The sequence below is a fragment of the Aegilops tauschii genome, chromosome 2 (genome assembly GCF_002575655.3).
Source record: "Aegilops tauschii subsp. strangulata cultivar AL8/78 chromosome 2, Aet v6.0, whole genome shotgun sequence".
In the NCBI taxonomy this organism is placed as follows: Eukaryota; Viridiplantae; Streptophyta; class Magnoliopsida; order Poales; family Poaceae; genus Aegilops; species Aegilops tauschii.
Genome location: NC_053036.3, coordinates 39629649 through 39646636, shown reverse-complemented (window position 1 = coordinate 39646636; position 16988 = coordinate 39629649). Strand labels below are relative to the sequence as shown.

At 41.7% G+C, this 16988-nt stretch overlaps 2 protein-coding genes across 2 annotated transcripts; one reads left to right on the top strand and one right to left on the bottom strand.

Annotated features, from left to right (window-relative positions):
* Window positions 1-1938: 1938 nt before the first annotated feature.
* Window positions 1939-3758, bottom strand: LOC109761529 (ribosome production factor 2 homolog). The gene is made up of 4 exons (XM_020320352.4): window positions 3732-3758; window positions 3503-3568; window positions 3317-3409; window positions 1939-2705 (listed from the first exon to the last, which is right to left on the bottom strand). Exons 1-4 carry the CDS (start codon window positions 3756-3758, stop codon window positions 2661-2663), a joined length of 231 nt encoding a protein of 76 aa, XP_020175941.1. The 3' UTR covers window positions 1939-2660.
* A 2972-nt stretch (window positions 3759-6730) lies between these two features.
* Window positions 6731-7668, top strand: LOC109761532 (putative expansin-B14). Its single transcript, XM_020320356.2, has 3 exons — window positions 6731-6788; window positions 6940-7246; window positions 7347-7668. The coding sequence occupies exons 2-3, from the start codon at window positions 6990-6992 to the stop codon at window positions 7666-7668; spliced, it is 579 nt and encodes a 192-aa protein (XP_020175945.2). The 5' UTR covers window positions 6731-6788; window positions 6940-6989.
* The last annotated feature ends 9320 nt before the right edge of the window (window positions 7669-16988 follow it).

The following is a 16988-nucleotide window of genomic DNA, read 5'->3' as shown; positions in this document are numbered from 1 at the left end:
GGATCAGACGCACAAATCTAAAAAAACACTTAGAGGATACACGTCAACTTTCTAGCCCGTTCCCTAAACATGTTCTGGTGTGAATGCCTTATCCTATTCATCCCCATCCGCTATCTTCTTTCCTCAATTCTCTCCCCATCCCGCAAATATGGCCCCCCACCATGGCTACATCACTGCGCCGCGCACATAGTGCCACCGTCCTTCTCCTTGCGCTCGTTGGAGTGTTGTCCCGCCATGGCTCCATTGCTAGGCCGCGCCCACAGCCGCCGTTCTTCTTCTTGCGCTTGTCACTGTGTCGTCCCGCCATGCCTCCCTCGCCCACGGCGTCACCATCATTCTCCTCGCGCACTTCATAGGGAAAAGAACCGCAATCATTTGTTATGTGACGCCCCCTCGTTCGAGTCTCCAGCCGCCACTTCGTTCGGGCCTTCGGCTACGTATCCACGTGGCTTCGCTACAGGCTCGCCCCCCTCCCCCACGCCACACCCTGAGCTCCTCCACCATGCCTCCCATCTCGATGTCGCCGCACGGCGACATCGGCATTCCTCGTCGCGACTGGCGATGATGCGGGTGCAACGAAGGGATATCTTGGCATGTTTTCGAGGCGTTCCACCAGATCAATGTCACATGTGCAAAGGGCAGAAGACGCGGCAGAAATGATGTGTCACCGGTGGAGGAGCTGGACAAGTAACGAGAGCGGCTGCGGGAGGCAGATGATGCGCTACGGGCGGGAGCTAACAGAGCTAAATCCGGCAGATCTCGGGGTAGGGATCTCAGGGTAGGGATCTCGAGCTAGACGATTAGATGCTATGGTAACATGACATGAATTTTTACCCAGGTTTGGACTCTCCAATGCCTGCGTACTGCTTGCGCTTATTGCTTTGGATTGGAGTACAAAGTATAGATGGATGGTGTTTCGGATTAGGGGTCACACACCATGTTGTCTCTTGGCCAGGTGGGCTGGGCTGTGGACCCCATGTCGGTTCACCAGCGGGCCACATCAAAGTGGCCCATGGCGTGTAGAAGGAATATTTTTTGAAGACTTGGCTCATACTCTAAGACTTAGATATCGTCTACAACACTTATACGTATTGTAACCCTAGGCCCCCGGTACCTATATAAGTCAGGGGGTAAGGCTTGTACACGACATCATCAATCTCCTGGTAGATCAACTTGTACTTTGTACTTCATCCCAAATCAATACAACACAAGCAGAACGTAGAGTTTTATCTCCTCGGAAAGACCGAACCTGGGTAAAAATCTCTTGTCTCTGTTACCATCACATCTAGGCCACTAGTTCGAGACCCCCTATCAGAGATCTGCTGGAATCGACTTCGTCATTAGTGGCGCATGTAGGTCTTGCTATATAGTTGCATCGATCCGATGACGATCAAGATGGGCGATCAGATCGGCGCTGGCATGACCTTTGTCCCGAGAACACCGGACAAACAGACATCTGAGATTTGTCACTCGTAATTCAAAAGTCAGATGAGATGGTTCGGTAGTTTTGGTCCCCTTTTTTCACGAATAGGCCACATGACTTTTCGTAAAAAAAGGGGAACCAGTAGTACAACACAACCCAAAAATAAAGAAAATTACAAATGGATCCTTGCAGAACCGATTCACCGACCCCAGATTGCAGTGACAGAGACGCCCTGACAGCATTCAGAAATAACAACATAAAAGAAGAGTGGCTCTACAGGGACCTCATCCATCACCGGCCGAGAACCATGGCCGGACTCTCCGAATTGATGAATAACTACTGCGCCATGGAAGACGCCTGGCTCGCCAAGGAGAAGCACCAGAGCGTCTGCACGAGTTCGACCGGTTTATAAATTACTATTTCTCCTTTTTATGACAGAATTCGTCAGGTGTATATCCAGAGTTTGAGGGTTGTGCTGAAATACACTGATGTGTGTGTTGTGATTGGCAGGGAGCAAAGCAACATCTGCCAAAATTTGCTGATTCTGCTATGGACCTACGCCTACGGCATATCTCATCTTCTCCTGCTACTCGTGCCCTGTTTCACGTGTCTCGTGTACTACACGACAGCAGGGAAAAAAAGAACATAGCTGCATATTGTATGAAGGATGATGCGGTGAATCAGGTTATGATTTGTGTGGGTGAAGACTTAAAACACCCACCCAATCACCAACGGATCGAGGGTTCTATGGCCAAGGTTGTAGCTGCTGTGTTGATCATCCTTGGTTTGGAACTGGAATTCCGACACTGGTCGCCGAGTTTGTACGAGGCGAAATGCCCAACAATGGCTAGTAATAAAGCCTTGCTTTAATGTAACAATCCCCAATTTTCCCTCTCATCCGCAATCCTCCCCTATCCCCAATCGCCTTTTACAATGGTTGTTGGTTGATAGGCAGTGCCTGCTATACTGAGATAAGATGGTGCAAACAGCAGTACTACAATTAAAAATCTACTCATAATTTTTTTTGTGTGTGCAAAACTACCAAACCCATACACAAGACCTTGCATTTGGCAGAAACTATTCTCAAAAGATTGCTGTGATGATTAAGGTGTTTAAACCCAGCAGTGACTTTAAGGTAGCCAGTACAGAGCTTAAATTTTACGTACGATGTTAAGACGCTAAGGAGACAATTGGTTCAGCTGGTGCGTGTCACTTGAGTCATGGCTTTCACTCGCCTTCATTTTGCACTCTTGGGAGCGGGCTTCTTCTTCTTCTTCCTCGGCTGAAAATAAAATGTTGAAACAGAGTTAACGTTAGTGGCAGGCAGCAATGGAATCTGTACTGAGTGGGATGTTGACTGACTGCATAAACTGTTACAGAATTGGAAGATCGATGATTTATCTCGGCAAATGTTGAACACAGTATACAACACAAATCTAATTAAAGGGCATAAAGTAAAAAAAAATACTAAGCTGTAGAAGCAAGCTTCGTCAGAGTTTAGACTGATACAAAACGTTATCATCTGACTTGTCACATCAACTCCGAAACAAGAATAGTGAAACTTTATTTTGATCGATGATAAAGACCTACAGTACATAACTGAAGCCAAAGAACATGGACTATTATGGTGACAGAGGCCAAGATCATGAACCGAACCATGACATATAGCATCGTAAGCTGCATTATATATCTAAAAATTGACACAGAACTACTCCCTCCGTCCCACTAGTGTCAAAAACGCTCTTATATTATCGGACGGAGGGAGTACCTAGCTAACTCAATACCGCAGTGCAGACTTCAGTAACTCTGGAACAAGCATTAATGATATTGATGTTGGAAAACAGAATATGTTCGGACACTATATGATGACTGTATTATTCACTCAGGGTTGACCTTTTGCTTCTTCGAATGCCCCTTGTTTTTCTTGGCATCACGGCGCTCGCGCTTCAGACCCTTTATGTCTTTTGTTAAGGTCAATTTTGAAATCTTTCAGTAAAAAAAGAACATGAAGCAGATTAAGTATACCAGTAGGTTTAATTTAAACTTCACAACTATTAATAAAACAAATTAGACACAGACCTTCTGGTCTGGAATGTAGATCATGCCCCGCTTGCCATCAATTACATCATTCGTCACATTTTTCACCTTAAAAATGTTAATGTAGTTGAGAATACATACTGACATACAAGTTCTCAGTGACAAAATTAGAGCAGGAAGTATAGTTGTTTGGGGCCAATGACACCAGTCTGCAACCTAACCATCAGGATAACAACTGATGAACAAAAGTCAGTTGTTCCATTGTAATTACCTTCTTAGCATGCCCAGGAGTCCTCATAGGTAGCTTCTTTGAGTAGACTTTCAGCTGGACGATGTAAAAATCCAAGGATTAACCTTTCAAGGTGGTTAGGGATGGCGACAACGTGCAACTACTCTATAGTCAAACAGATATGCATTTGTATATACTTATAATGGTTTCCCTCTAGCATTAATAATGGATTTAGACTTCACTGGATTATCTTAGTAAACATTTAAAAACCAAATTAAAGCCGGCCCTGGATTAGACATATGGATGAAAAATAATAGCAAGTAGCAGTAGGGAAATTAACTCAAGTATTGTGATCAGATCTGTAATTTCTTTTTTAATCCATAGTAAACTCTAACAGCAGCAAAGTAATTTTGAGGTAAAAAGCCTACACAAGACACCCTAGAATGCAGAAGTTTTAGTGTTCGAGGGGCTGAAGAAGTGAAGATGAATGTTAGTTTGTATAAATTTATGTTACAAATGCTTCCATGGCAAACTCCAGACCACAGGAAAGCTCCAACATCGAAAATAGAATCCTGAGTATGTCTTATTTCACACGAAAATACAGAGTAAAACAGTGCAAACATGATGGTGTCTCTACATCAAGTTTCCAGGTGCAGTTGCGCTGTTCTTTTTAAGGCAGCAGTACTAGTTCTTGCAGGAAGATGATAAAACAGTGTGCTGAACATGATCTTCACAGGGGGCATAGTCTTCACAAGTTCACAGTATGAGATAGAAAGGTAACTAAATAATGATGCAAGCATAGCAGCTACCGAACAGCCAAACAGGACTTTGAACTGCTGTTGAGTAATTTTCAGTTGTGATAGTATGTTCTTTGTGATGCAGTAGCACTGCTGATGGAATAGGACTAAAGGAGAGGGCTTGGCACAAAAGAAGGGGAAAACTATTAGCCACAGTAAGTTCTCATGTTTCTCTTTCTCCCGTAGTTTCGTTTGGAACCAAGCGCAGCTCAGGAAACAGTCGTCGTGAACGGATTCCAGCACACCAGGACGCCGTTGTAACAAAAGAAAAACAAGAAGGCGTGGCAGAGGCCGTGGCGGAGGTCGGCGGTTGCGGTGCGTAAGCCAGAGCGGCGCCGAAGCCGATCAACGCGCCGGCGATAAACGGCTGGAGGCGGCTGCGGCGCAGGAGAATAAACTGCGCGTCCCTCAAGGGCTCAATCGGGACGAGAATCTGGGATCGGGGCGGGCTGGCCCGGGGCAAAACCCGGAGTAAGTTGGGAAATTTTCGGCCCAGAAAGTATGATCTTTGAAATTTCTGGCCTGCCCCGGCCTGCCAAACCAGGCCTCACTGGCGTAATTCCATGTTGTACCTAAAAATACTGAGTAAGATCTACAAACCCTAAAAATAATATCTTCTTAGAATCCGTAGAAACATTTTTTTTCATTATGCGAAGATTGATACTACAAGGTTGCCATTTGTATGTTTCGTGACGTCACATTTCTTTTCTCTTGAGGGGAGGAGTTTATCCTGCTGTGTCCATACGGTAATTTTGTTCATATGTACTTTAACTAAAACCATGACAAGTATTTTAAAGCGGATGGAATACCATTTAGACGTTTGCAGAAATGTTCTTGGGGAAGGAGTTTATCCTGATGTATACATCACACAATTATACTGTGGAGGCACAAGACTCACACTTGCGTCTTTGGAGTAATTGGCTTCAACCATGTTCCCATCTACGGTGGCACCAAGTGTTGATTTTACAGCCATTATTACAACCATGCACAAAGTTCTATCATTTTGCTTTCGTATGCTTTGAAATCTTGCATGATTGTTTCGAGTTTGCTGGCAGCCTATTTTCTTTTATTGCAAGATGGTGCCGATGTATCATTAACACACATCAATATTGCATGATTATAATGTAGGAAGCTTCATATTTGTTGTATATTTTTTCTGCGAAAAAGATTCAGATCTATCATCAAAGTTCAAACTCTCCAAACATAATGAAAATTACATCAAGGTCTCTGGAGCACCAAGCGATCTTTGTCGCCACCAGAACGAGTCGCTGACCTGCCATTTTGGAAAACACGAACAATCTTTGAATCTATTTTTTTTTTGAAAACAGAAACATTTTTTTAATATTCTGATTTTTTTTGAAAAAAGGATCATTTTTTCGAAACTCAAACACTTTTAAAATAGATGATTTTTTGGAAAATGGGAATTTTTTTTAATTTCTGAACAATTTTTTTGAAATTTTCGGACAGTTTTTGGAAATGTGTACACTTTTTGAACTTTTGAACAATAAAATTTGAATCCATGAACATTTTTAAGAAAGTATAAAACAAAAATGACAAAAAAGAAAAGAAAAAACGAAATTAAAAGACAGAAAAAAAAATCGGTTTGTTACCTTCTGGAAGGTTCCCACAACCGCTATAAACCGACTGGGGCCTTCCAGAAGGTTTCAAAACCGGATACTTCTCCACGCAAATGGGCCGGGCCATCCTCGTTAGTTTGTCATATAAATGCGGCAAGTAGGGATTTCCCCAGACAAATCTGCTACATACACATAATCTTCTTGGCCCAGAGCATATATATATAGGCCATGAAGAACAACGGAGAGAAAATAAATACTACCAAAACTTATAAAAGAAGATTCTAAAAAAAAAATTATAAAAGGAAAGTTTTGAATAAATTTCCACATATAAGATCTGACGGATACATCACTGATTGAGCTACAATTGTTTCTCAGACAAACAACGGATAGAATCCCTGCAAAGATGCTTTGTTTTCAGGAAGTTAAAAAATCTTTGAGGATACGCTAATTGAATAAACGGAAAACTCTCCTCCAATCGGCATGTAATCAGCGCGCGATCCCTCTGGCCGTCTGCTGCCTATAAATACATGGCGAGAGACTCTCCTTGCTCTAACGTACCCGGAGTAATCGTATATTCTTCAGCGTGAGCATGGCTTCTTCTTCCTTCCTCGCTTTCGTGGCTCTAGCCAGCAGCTGCCTCCTCATCCTCCATCCGCCCAGCGTCTCCGGCTGGTCTGACGGCGGCGCGACGTGGTACGGTCCCCGCCACGGCGCCGGCTCTGACGGTAGGTATATTTGTATATAGTCACATGCAGATCGACCTCCATGATGAGAGTGCATGCATGCTAGGACGCGTACATACAATACTACATAGTAGTAGTTGTTTACGTGTATTCGTAGTGATCGAGTACTGACGCGTGCATGGGCGTGCCGCAGGTGGTGCGTGCGGGTACCATGGCGACGTGGAGCAGCCGCCGTTCTCCGCCATGATCACGGCGGGTGGCTCCTCCATCTTCAATGGCGGCAAGGGCTGCGGCGCTTGCTATCAGGTTCGATGCATCGGCAATCCCGCTTGCTCCGGGTCCCCGGTGACCGTGGTCGTCACAGACCAGTGCCCTGGCGGGCCGTGCCAGGCCGAGGCTGCGCACTTCGACCTCAGCGGGAAAGCGTTCGGCGCCATGGCCAAGCCTGGACAGGACGACAACCTCCGCAACGTCGGCAAGCTTAGAATCCAGTACAACCGGTAAGCTCTCGCTTAAATAGCTAGCTAGCGCACACACTTATGCCTACGTGCACTGGCATTGTTCGTGTGATCCTCATCTCTTTGATTTCTTCGCTCGCAGGGTCCCGTGCAACTGGCATGGGCTGGACATCGCCTTCAAGGTGGACGCCGGCTCCAACCCCAACTACCTTGCGGTGCTCATCGAGGACGAGGCCGGCGACGGTGACCTGTCTGCGGTCGAGCTTCAGCAGCGCGGCGGCAGCTGGGCGCCGATGCAGGAGTCGTGGGGCGCCGTGTGGAAGTACAACGCGGGGTCCACCCTGCAGGCACCCATATCGTTCCGCCTCACCTCCGGCTCCGGCAAGAAGCTCGTCGCCCGCAATGTCATCCCCACTGGCTGGCAGGCCGGCAAGACCTACCGATCCATCGTAAACTTCCGGTGATTGATCCGTCCGTGGGATCAATGGAGTACGCACGTTAATTAGTTGTGCAGCACGAGTGCGCTAGCTATATGTAGTAATCGAGCCCGTGCCTGGAATAATACTTGCTTTCATGCTTTGAAAATTTGCAAACATAATGTGAAAAAAATGCTTTCTTTGAATAATTTGGCAGCTGATCTGCTGTTTATCTGCTTAATTTTGTACTCCAAGGATACGATGGATATTGCTAAACGCTCAAGATTGATGCCAACTGATCTTTCGAGTATTAAATTTGTGTTGGAAATCTTGACTACTACTACAAAAAAAAGGCACTAACATAATATATTTAGGGTTTCAAGAATTGTCCGTGAATAAATTTTCAGAGAACATAAGAAGAAGAAAAGGTGACTTACACAAAATAAAATTCATGCAACTGACAAATAGCAAAAGCGGAAAAATAGTATCAAATCTGTAGAGTACTTCCTTATATTTATTCACGGATTTTGTTTTCCATGGCTGATTTGCTTTAGATTATGGCCTGAAGTTACTTGATTTTTCATGATGGTCCTAATTAAATCTATGAGTTTATGATTGCCCAAAGTTACTTCACTGATCTAGTGTTTCATAGACATGGATCGGCCTAAAATTTGGTATGTCTTGTTTCATATAACCATATAATGGAAACTAGACGCGCCAAAATCAAACTATCGTTGATCTATATTGCTGACATAGCATATCATTAAATGAGGAAATAATGATACTAAATATTATATCATGATAGTGTATCATAATAAATGAGGTGCTGCTATGAGACATACAAAACAATCAATGAGGTCATCTAAAGGACAAATCAGTGGTAATATGCACTATGAAGGTACTATCATACACTAGTATCAAATCCATAATACTCTCTAGAAGTATAAGTCATACACTATCTTTAATCACTATAATTATTTAGGAGCATGCAGACATTAATTTCTAGAGATAAAGATAATACATTGTACAACATGTCTTTTGCTTTCTCTAAATGATGTGGAAGGCATAAGAAAATAGCTTCTTATCAACCATTGTGCATGCCCTTACTCATATGACTTCATCTTGAAGATATATAGCAAAATGATACCTACATATCACATCGTTATGTCTTGAAGGTACACGACTATAACCATCAGTGGGCCTATCCTATGTTGTACAACAATTTGTGATTCGTGTATATATTGTTTTGATAACTTTAGTGTCTGGTCGATGAATTATTTTTCTGTTTCGGGGCAAAACATGTCATACGGTGTGGGGGTGGTAGTCAATTATGCACACATGCAAGCAAAATTAACCAAAGGACAATGATAACCATATTAAAATGTCTACTCACCGAAAAGGCTACCTACCAAATCTGGGAAAATGTAATGTAATAAAATAGCAAACTTAATAAGGGGGTGATCTACCAAAATATTATGTGTTTATTAATGAGACCATAAATACAGAATCGCAATATGAAAGCGGTAGCGGGACCAGGTATGAGCGGGGCCACAGTCAGTGGGCTCCATGAGGCTCGCCGGAGCTACCCATGGCTAGAGATGTCACCGTTGGCGGGAATAGTGGTTAGGGAAGGAAACTTCCTCCCACTAGGAAATAGGCGATAGCGCTTGTTAATTTTTGTTATTTCGGGCGTTCTTTATACTGCCATGACAATAAATGAATAAATCAGAGTATTAAGCGTCCACTACAAATGCTCTTACCTAGGGGTTCCTCGTCTAAAATAGAAGGTTGGAGGTTCTGATAATTAAGGAATGTAATTTCTTTGAAAAAGCTTTGAAAAAGGTGCACAACTTTTGCGGATACACTCATTAAATAAAAAGTATCCCCTCACCACGGCATTTAATCAGTATGTGATCTCTCTGGCTCTCTGCTGCCTATAAATACATGTCGAGAGACTATGCTTGCTATCACACACATCACTTACCTATCTCCAGTTCATTCCCTTCTTCCTCTACATACGCGGAGTGACACGTCTCCAACGTATCTATAATTTTTGATGTATTCATGCCATGTTTATAATATTTTTACATGATTTTGGTATGATTTGGTTAGAACTAACCCGACTGACGCTGTTTTCAGCAGAACTACCGTGGTGTTGTTTTTGTGCAGAAATAAAAGTTCTCGGAATGCGCTGAAAATCAACGGAGTTTTTTTCTAGAAAATATAAAAAATACTGGAACGAAGAGTTACCGGAGGGGAGTCCCGTGGGCCCCACGAGGGTGGAGGGCGCGCCCACCCCCTGGGGCGCACCCCTGTGCCTCGTGGACTCTCCATGGGGCCCCCCGACTTGTTCTCGACGCCAAACTCTCCTATAAATCCCCAAACCTCCAGAAAATAACCTAGATCGGGAGCTCCGCCGCCGCAAGCCTCTGTAGCCACCAAAAACCAATCGGGACCCTGTTTCGGCACCCTGCCGGAGGGGGGATCCATCACCGGTGGCCATCTTCATCATCCCGGCGCTCTCCATGACGTGGAGGGAGTAGTTCACCCTCGGGGCTGAGGGTATGTACCAGTAGCTATGTGTTTGATCTCTCTCTCTCTCTCTCTCTCTCTCTCTCTCTCTCTCTCTCTCTCTCTCGTGTTCTTGCTTTGGCACGATCTTGATGTACCGCGAGCTTTGCTATTATAGTTGGATCTTATGATGTTTCTCCCCCTCTACTCTCTTGTAATGGATTGAGTTTTCCCTTCGAAGTTATCTTATCGGATTGAGTCTTTAAGGGTTTGAGAACACTTGATGTATGTCTTGCATGTGCTTATCTGTGGTGACAATGGGATATTCACGTGATCTACTTGATGTATGTTTTGGTGATCAACTTGCGGGTTCAGTGAGCTTGTGAACTTATGCATAGGGGTTGGCACACGTTTTCGTCTTGACACTCCGGTAGAAACTTTAGGGCACTCTTTGAAGTTCTTTGTGTTGGTTGAATAGATGAATCTGAGATTGTGTGATGCATATCGTATAATCATACCCACAGATACTTGAGGTGACATTGGAGTATCTAGGTGACATCAGGGGTTTGGTTGATATGTGTCTTAAGGTGTTATTCTAGTACGAACTCTAGGATAGATCGAACAGAAAGAATAGCTTCGTGTTATTTTACTACGGACTCTTGAATAGATCGATCAGAACGGATAACTTTGAGGTGGTTTCGTACCCTACAATAATCTCTTCGTTTGTTCTCCGCTATTAGTGACTTTGGAGTGTCTCTTTGTTGCATGTTGAGGGATTGTTGTATGATCTAATTATGCTATTATTGTTGAGAGAACTTGCACTAGTGAAAGTATGAACCCTAGGCCTTGTTTCCTAGCATTGCAATACCGTTTACGCTCACTTTTATTACTCGTTACCTTGCCTGTTTTATAATTTCAGATTACAAAAACCTATATCTACCATCCATATTGCACTTGTATCACCATCTCTTCGCCGAACTAGTGCACCTATACAATTTACCACTGTATTGGGTGTGTTGGGGACACAAGAGACTCTTTGTTATTTGGTTGCAGGGTTGTTTGAGAGAGACCATCTTCATCCTACGCCTCCCACGGATTGATAAACCTTAGGTCATCCACTTGAGGGAAATTTGCTACTGTCCTACAAACCTCTACACTTGGAGGCCCAACAACGTCTACAAGAAGAAGGTTGTGTAGTAGACATCAAGCTCTTTTCTGGCGTCGTTGCCGGGGAGGCTAGGTAAGCGGCACTAACACCCCGTCAACTAAGCTCTTTTCTGGCGTCGTTGCCGGGGAGGTGAGTGCTTGAAGGTATATCTTTAGATCTTGCAATCGAATATTTTAGTTTCTGGTTTTATCACTAGTTTAGTTTATAAAAGAAAACTACAAAAAAAATGGAATTGAGGGTGCCTCATATGCTTCATCTTTTTAACGTCTTTCGTGAAAATGATGGAAAGGAAAATTGTGCCCAAGTGCTAGAAGAAGAATGCATTAAAATGTTTGGCACTAAATCTTTGAATGATGAGCATGATTGCAATGTTGTTAGTATGAACTCTTTGAATATCCATAGTACTAATGATGATTGCACTAGTCATGATGAAAATGTCTCTTATAAGCATGTCAATTTTTGTGGAGTGCATAGAGTTTGCAAGTACACACCAAATAGGGAATATAGATTTTTCAAGAGGCATAAGTATTTAGAAACTAAATGGTTGCAAAAAAGGCTGGATGTTTGTGCTGGAAATTTAAATTTTCTTAGCCATCCTTCTGAACTTTGCAATGAACGTGGTCATTTAAATATCCAATGCAAATTTTTTCATGATCGAATCGTGTCCAAAAATTGTGATGACTTGATTTCCCTTGCGCATCATAATGAACTTAGTTTACTTCTGGGTCATGAAGAAATGAAACGTATAACTAAGGATATTCCAGAATTTGCCCTTGAGACAATTCTTGATTTTGATCTAGAGGAAATTTATATGTATTGTGCGGTGAATTGCATTGAAAATCCTTATATTGCCAATTACATGAAGACAAGAAAACAAATAGAAGATGATGAGAATACTAATGAAAGGGAAGAGATTTCCCAATATCCTCCTATTCTTTCTTATGATGAATCAGGTAACAAGGAGGAGCTTTCTATTCAACCATTCTCATTAATAAGGAGCTCCGAAAAGAGGATTAAACCCACACATGATGCGAAGCAGAAAAAGAAAAGACGGAGAAGCAAAGGTAAAAAGGTATCCCTCCCAAATGATGTTGCTCCTATTACTCATTGTGATGATGATAATTGCTATACTATTGGTGCTATCCATACTATTAATGATGAGAGTGATTATGCTTATGATATGCAAAGGCCCAAGCTTGGGGATGCTATGTTTGATGAGAATGACATGTTTGAGAATTTATTTGCTGCAATTACTGTTTGTCCCAAGCTTGGGGATGCTATGTTTAATGAAGATGATATTTTTAGTCTCCCAAGTTTTGATATGAGAATTTATTATGATGATAGCATGCCTCCTACTTATGATGATTATTGTGATGATACTTATGCTATAAAAAGTAGTGATGATTATATCTATAAAACTTGTCATGATTATTATTACCCTTTTCTGAACATTACTCTCTTAATGTGGAAACAATTTATAGTATTCAAGTTTTTTTATGATATTCCCACTATTCTGAATGAGAAGAAATTTGCTTATGTGGACAGTAATAAAAATTCTATGTTTGTAGATCATGAAAAGAATGCTTTATGTGATGGTTATATTGTTGAATTCATTCATGATGCTATTGAAAATTATTATGAGGGAGGAATATATGCTTGTAGGAATTGCAATAATATCAAGTTTCCTCTCTATGTGCTTAAAATCTTGAAGTTATGCTTGTTTTGCTTTCCTATGCTAGTTGATCCTTGTTCCCATAAATTGTTTGCTCACTAAATCCCTATGCATAGGAAGTGGGTTAGACTTAAATGTGCTAGTCATATTCTTCATGATGCTCTCTTTATGTTTCAATTCTTATCTTTTATGTGAGCATCATTGAAATCATCATGCCTAGCTAGGGGCGTTAAACGTTAGCGCTTGTTGGGAGGCAGCCCAATTTAATTTTTGTTCTTTGCCTTTTGCTCCTGTTTAGTAACAAATAATCTATCTAGCCTCCGGTTAGATATGGTTTTATGTTTTAATTAGTGTTTGTGCCAAGTAGAACCTTTGGTAAGACTTGGGTGAAGTCTTTGCGATCTTGCTGTAAAAAACAGAAACTTTTGCGCTCACGAGATTAGCTGTCATTTTTTACTGGAGAGTGCTTTTAGGTTGATTATTTTTGAATATGATTAATATACAAATTCCTCACGTCCACTAATTTATTTCAGAATTTTTGAAGTTACAGAAGTATTCGAATGATACAGATTGCTACAGACTGTCCTGTTTTTGACAGATTCTGTTTTCTATGTGTTGTTTGCTTATTTGGTGAATCTATGAGTAGTATCGGAGGGTATGAACCATAGAGAAGTTGGAATACAGTAGATATTACACCAATATTAATTTAGAATGAGTTCACAATAGTACCTAAGTGGTGATTTATTTTCTTATACTAACGGAGTTAAGTTGTGTGTTGTGAAGTTTTCAAGTTTTGGGTAAAGATTCGATGGACTATGGAATAAGGAGTGGCAAGAGCCTAAGCTTGGGGATGCCCAAGGCACCCCAAGGTAATATTCAAGGACAACCAAGAGCCTAAGCTTGGGGATGCCCCGTATGGCATCCCCTCTTTCGCCTTCGTTCATCGGTAACTTTACTTGGAGCTATATTTTTATTCACCACATGGTATGTGTTTTGCTTGGAGCATCATTTTATTTTATTTTGTTTTGCTTGCTGTTTGAATAATATGCCAAGATCTGAAATTCTTAAATGTTAGAGAGTCTTCACATAGTTACATAATTATTCGACTACTCATTGATCTTCACTTATATCTTTTGGAGTAGTTTGTCATTTGCTCTAGTGCTTCACTTATATCTTTTTAGAGCACGGCGGTAGTTTTATTTTGAAGAAATTATTGATCTCTCATGCTTCACTTATATTATTTTGAGAGTCCTTTAGAACAGCATGGTCATTTGTTTTGGTTATGAATTTAGTCCTAATATGATGGGCATCCAAGATGGGTATAATAAAAACTTTCATATAAAGTGCATTGAATACTATGAGAAGTTTGATGCTTGATGATTGTTTTGAGATATGAAGATGGTGATATTAGAGTCATGCTAGTTGACTAATTGTGAATTTGAGAAATACTTGTGTTGAGGTTTGCATGTGCCGTAGCATGCACGTATGGTAACCATTGTGTAACAAATTTGAAGCATGAGGTGTTTCTTTGATTGTCTTCCTTATGAGTGGCGGTCGGGGACGAGCGATGGTCTTTTCCTACCAATCTATACCCCTAGGATCATGCACGTAGTGCTTGGATTTGATGACTTGTAGATTTTTGCAATAAGTATGTGAGTTCTTTATGACTAATGTTGAGTCCATGGATTATACGCACTCTCACCCTTCCACCATTGCTAGCCTCTTAAGTACCGCGCAACTTTCGTCGGTACCATAAACCCACCATTTACCTTCCTCAAAAAAGCCACCATACCTACCTATTATGGCATTTCCATAGCCATTCCGAGATATATTGCCATGCAACTTTCCACCGTTCCGTTTATTATGACACGCTTCATCATTGTCATATTGCCTTGCATGATCATGTAGTTGACATCGTATTTGTGGCAAAGCCACCATTCATAATTTGTCATACATGTCACTCTTGATTCATTGCATATCCCGGTACACCGCCGGAGGCATTCATATAGAGTCATATTTTGTTCTAGTATCGAGTTGTAATTCTTGAGTTGTAAGTAAATGAAAGTGTGATGATCTTCATTATTAGAGCATTGTCCCGTGTGAGGAAAAAAAGAGGCCAAAGAAGCCAAACCAAAAAGAAAAAAATGAGAGAAAAAGGGAGAAGGGACAATGCTACTATCCTTTTTCCACACTTGTGCTTCAAAGTAGCACCATGATCTTCATGATAGAGAGTCTCTTATTTTGTCACTTTCATATACTAGTGGGAATTTTCATTATAGAACTTGGCTTGTATATTCCGACAATGGGCTTTCTCAAAATACCCTAGGTCTTCGTGAGCAAGCAAGTTGGATGCACACCCACTTAGTTTCTTTTGTTGAGCTTTCATACATTTATAGCTCTAGTGCATCCGTTGCATGGCAATCCCTACTCACTCACATTGATATCTATTGATGGGCATCTCCATAGCCCATTAATACGCCTAGTTGATGTGAGACCATCTTCCTCTCTTTTTTGTCTTCTCCACAACCACCATTCTATTCCACCTATAGTGCTATGTCCATGGCTCACGCTCATGTATTGCGTGAAAGTTGAAAAAGTTTGAGAATACTAAAGTATGAAACAATTGCTTGGCTTGTCATCGGGGTTGTGCATGATTTGAACATTTTGTGTGGCGAAGATGGAGCATAGCCAAACTATATGATTTTGTAGGGATGAAATTTCTTTGGCCATGTTATTTTGAGAAGACATGATTACTTTGTTAGTATGCTTGAAGTATTATTATTTTTATGTAAATATTAAACTTTTGTCTTGAATCTTATGGATCTGAATATTCTTGCCACAATAGAGAAGATTACATTGATAAATATGTTAAGTAGCATTTCACATCAAAAATTCTGTTTTTATCATTTACCTACTCGAGGACGAGCAGGAATTAAGCTCGGGGATGCTGATACATCTCCAACGTATCTATAATTTTTGATGTATTCATGCCATGTTTATAATATTTTTACATGATTTTGGTATGATTTGGTTAGAACTAACCCGAGTGACGCTGTTTTCAGCAGAACTACCGTGGTGTTGTTTTTGTGCAGAAATAAAAGTTCTCGGAATGCGCTGAAAATCAACGGAGATTTTTTCTGGAAAATATAAAAAATACTGGAACAAAGAGTTATCGGAGGGGAGTCCCGTGGACCCCACGAGGGTGGAGGGCGCGCCCCTGTGCCTCGTGGACTCTCCGTGGGGCCCCCTGACTGTTCTCGATGCCAACCTCTCCTATAAATCCCCAAACCTCCAGAAAATAACCTAGATCGGGAGTTCCGCCGCTGCAAGCCTCTGTAGCCACCAAAAACTAATCGGGACCCTGTTCCGGCACCCTGCCGGAGGGGGGATCCATCACCGGTGGCCATATTCATCATCTCGGCGCTCTCCATGATGAGGAGGGAGTAGTTCACCCTCGGGGCTGAGGGTATGTACCATTAGCTATGTGTTTGATCTCTCTCTCTCTCTCTCTCTCTCTCTCTCTCTCGTGTTCTTGATTTGGCACGATCTTGATGTACCGCGAGCTTTGCTATTATAGTTGGATCTTATGATGTTTCTCCCCCTCTACTCTCTTGTAATGGATTGAGTTTTCCCTTCGAATTTATCTTATCGGATTGAGTCTTTAAGGATTTGAGAACACTTGATGTATGTCTTGCATGTGCTTATCTGTGGTGACAATGGGATATTCACGTGATCTACTTGATGTATGTTTTGGTGATCAACTTGCGGGTTCAGTGACCTTGTGAACTTATGCATAGGGGTTGGCACACGTTTTCGTCTTGACTCTCCGGTAGAAACTTTAGGGCACTCTTTGAAGTTCTTTGTGTTGGTTGAATAGATGAATCTGAGATTGTGTGATGCATATCGTATAATCATACCCACGGATACTTGAGGTGACATTGGAGTATCTAGGTGACATCAGGGGTTTGGTTGATATGTGTCTTAAGGTGTTATTCTAGTACGAACTCTAGGATAGGT

Coding starts and splice junctions, on each gene's coding strand:
- LOC109761529 (XM_020320352.4), bottom strand. CDS start 3,758: ATGAGGACTCCTGGGCATGCTAAGAAG. Junction 3,569..3,731: donor CTCCTGGGCATGCTAAGAAG/GTAATTACAATG, acceptor AACATTTTTAAG/GTGAAAAATGTGACGAATGA. Junction 3,410..3,502: donor TCTACATTCCAGACCAGAAG/GTCTGTGTCTAA, acceptor TTTTACTGAAAG/ATTTCAAAATTGACCTTAAC.
- LOC109761532 (XM_020320356.2), top strand. CDS start 6,990: ATGATCACGGCGGGTGGCTCCTCCATCTTCAATGGCGGCAAGGGCTGC. Junction 7,247..7,346: donor CTTAGAATCCAGTACAACCG/GTAAGCTCTCGC, acceptor CTTCGCTCGCAG/GGTCCCGTGCAACTGGCATG.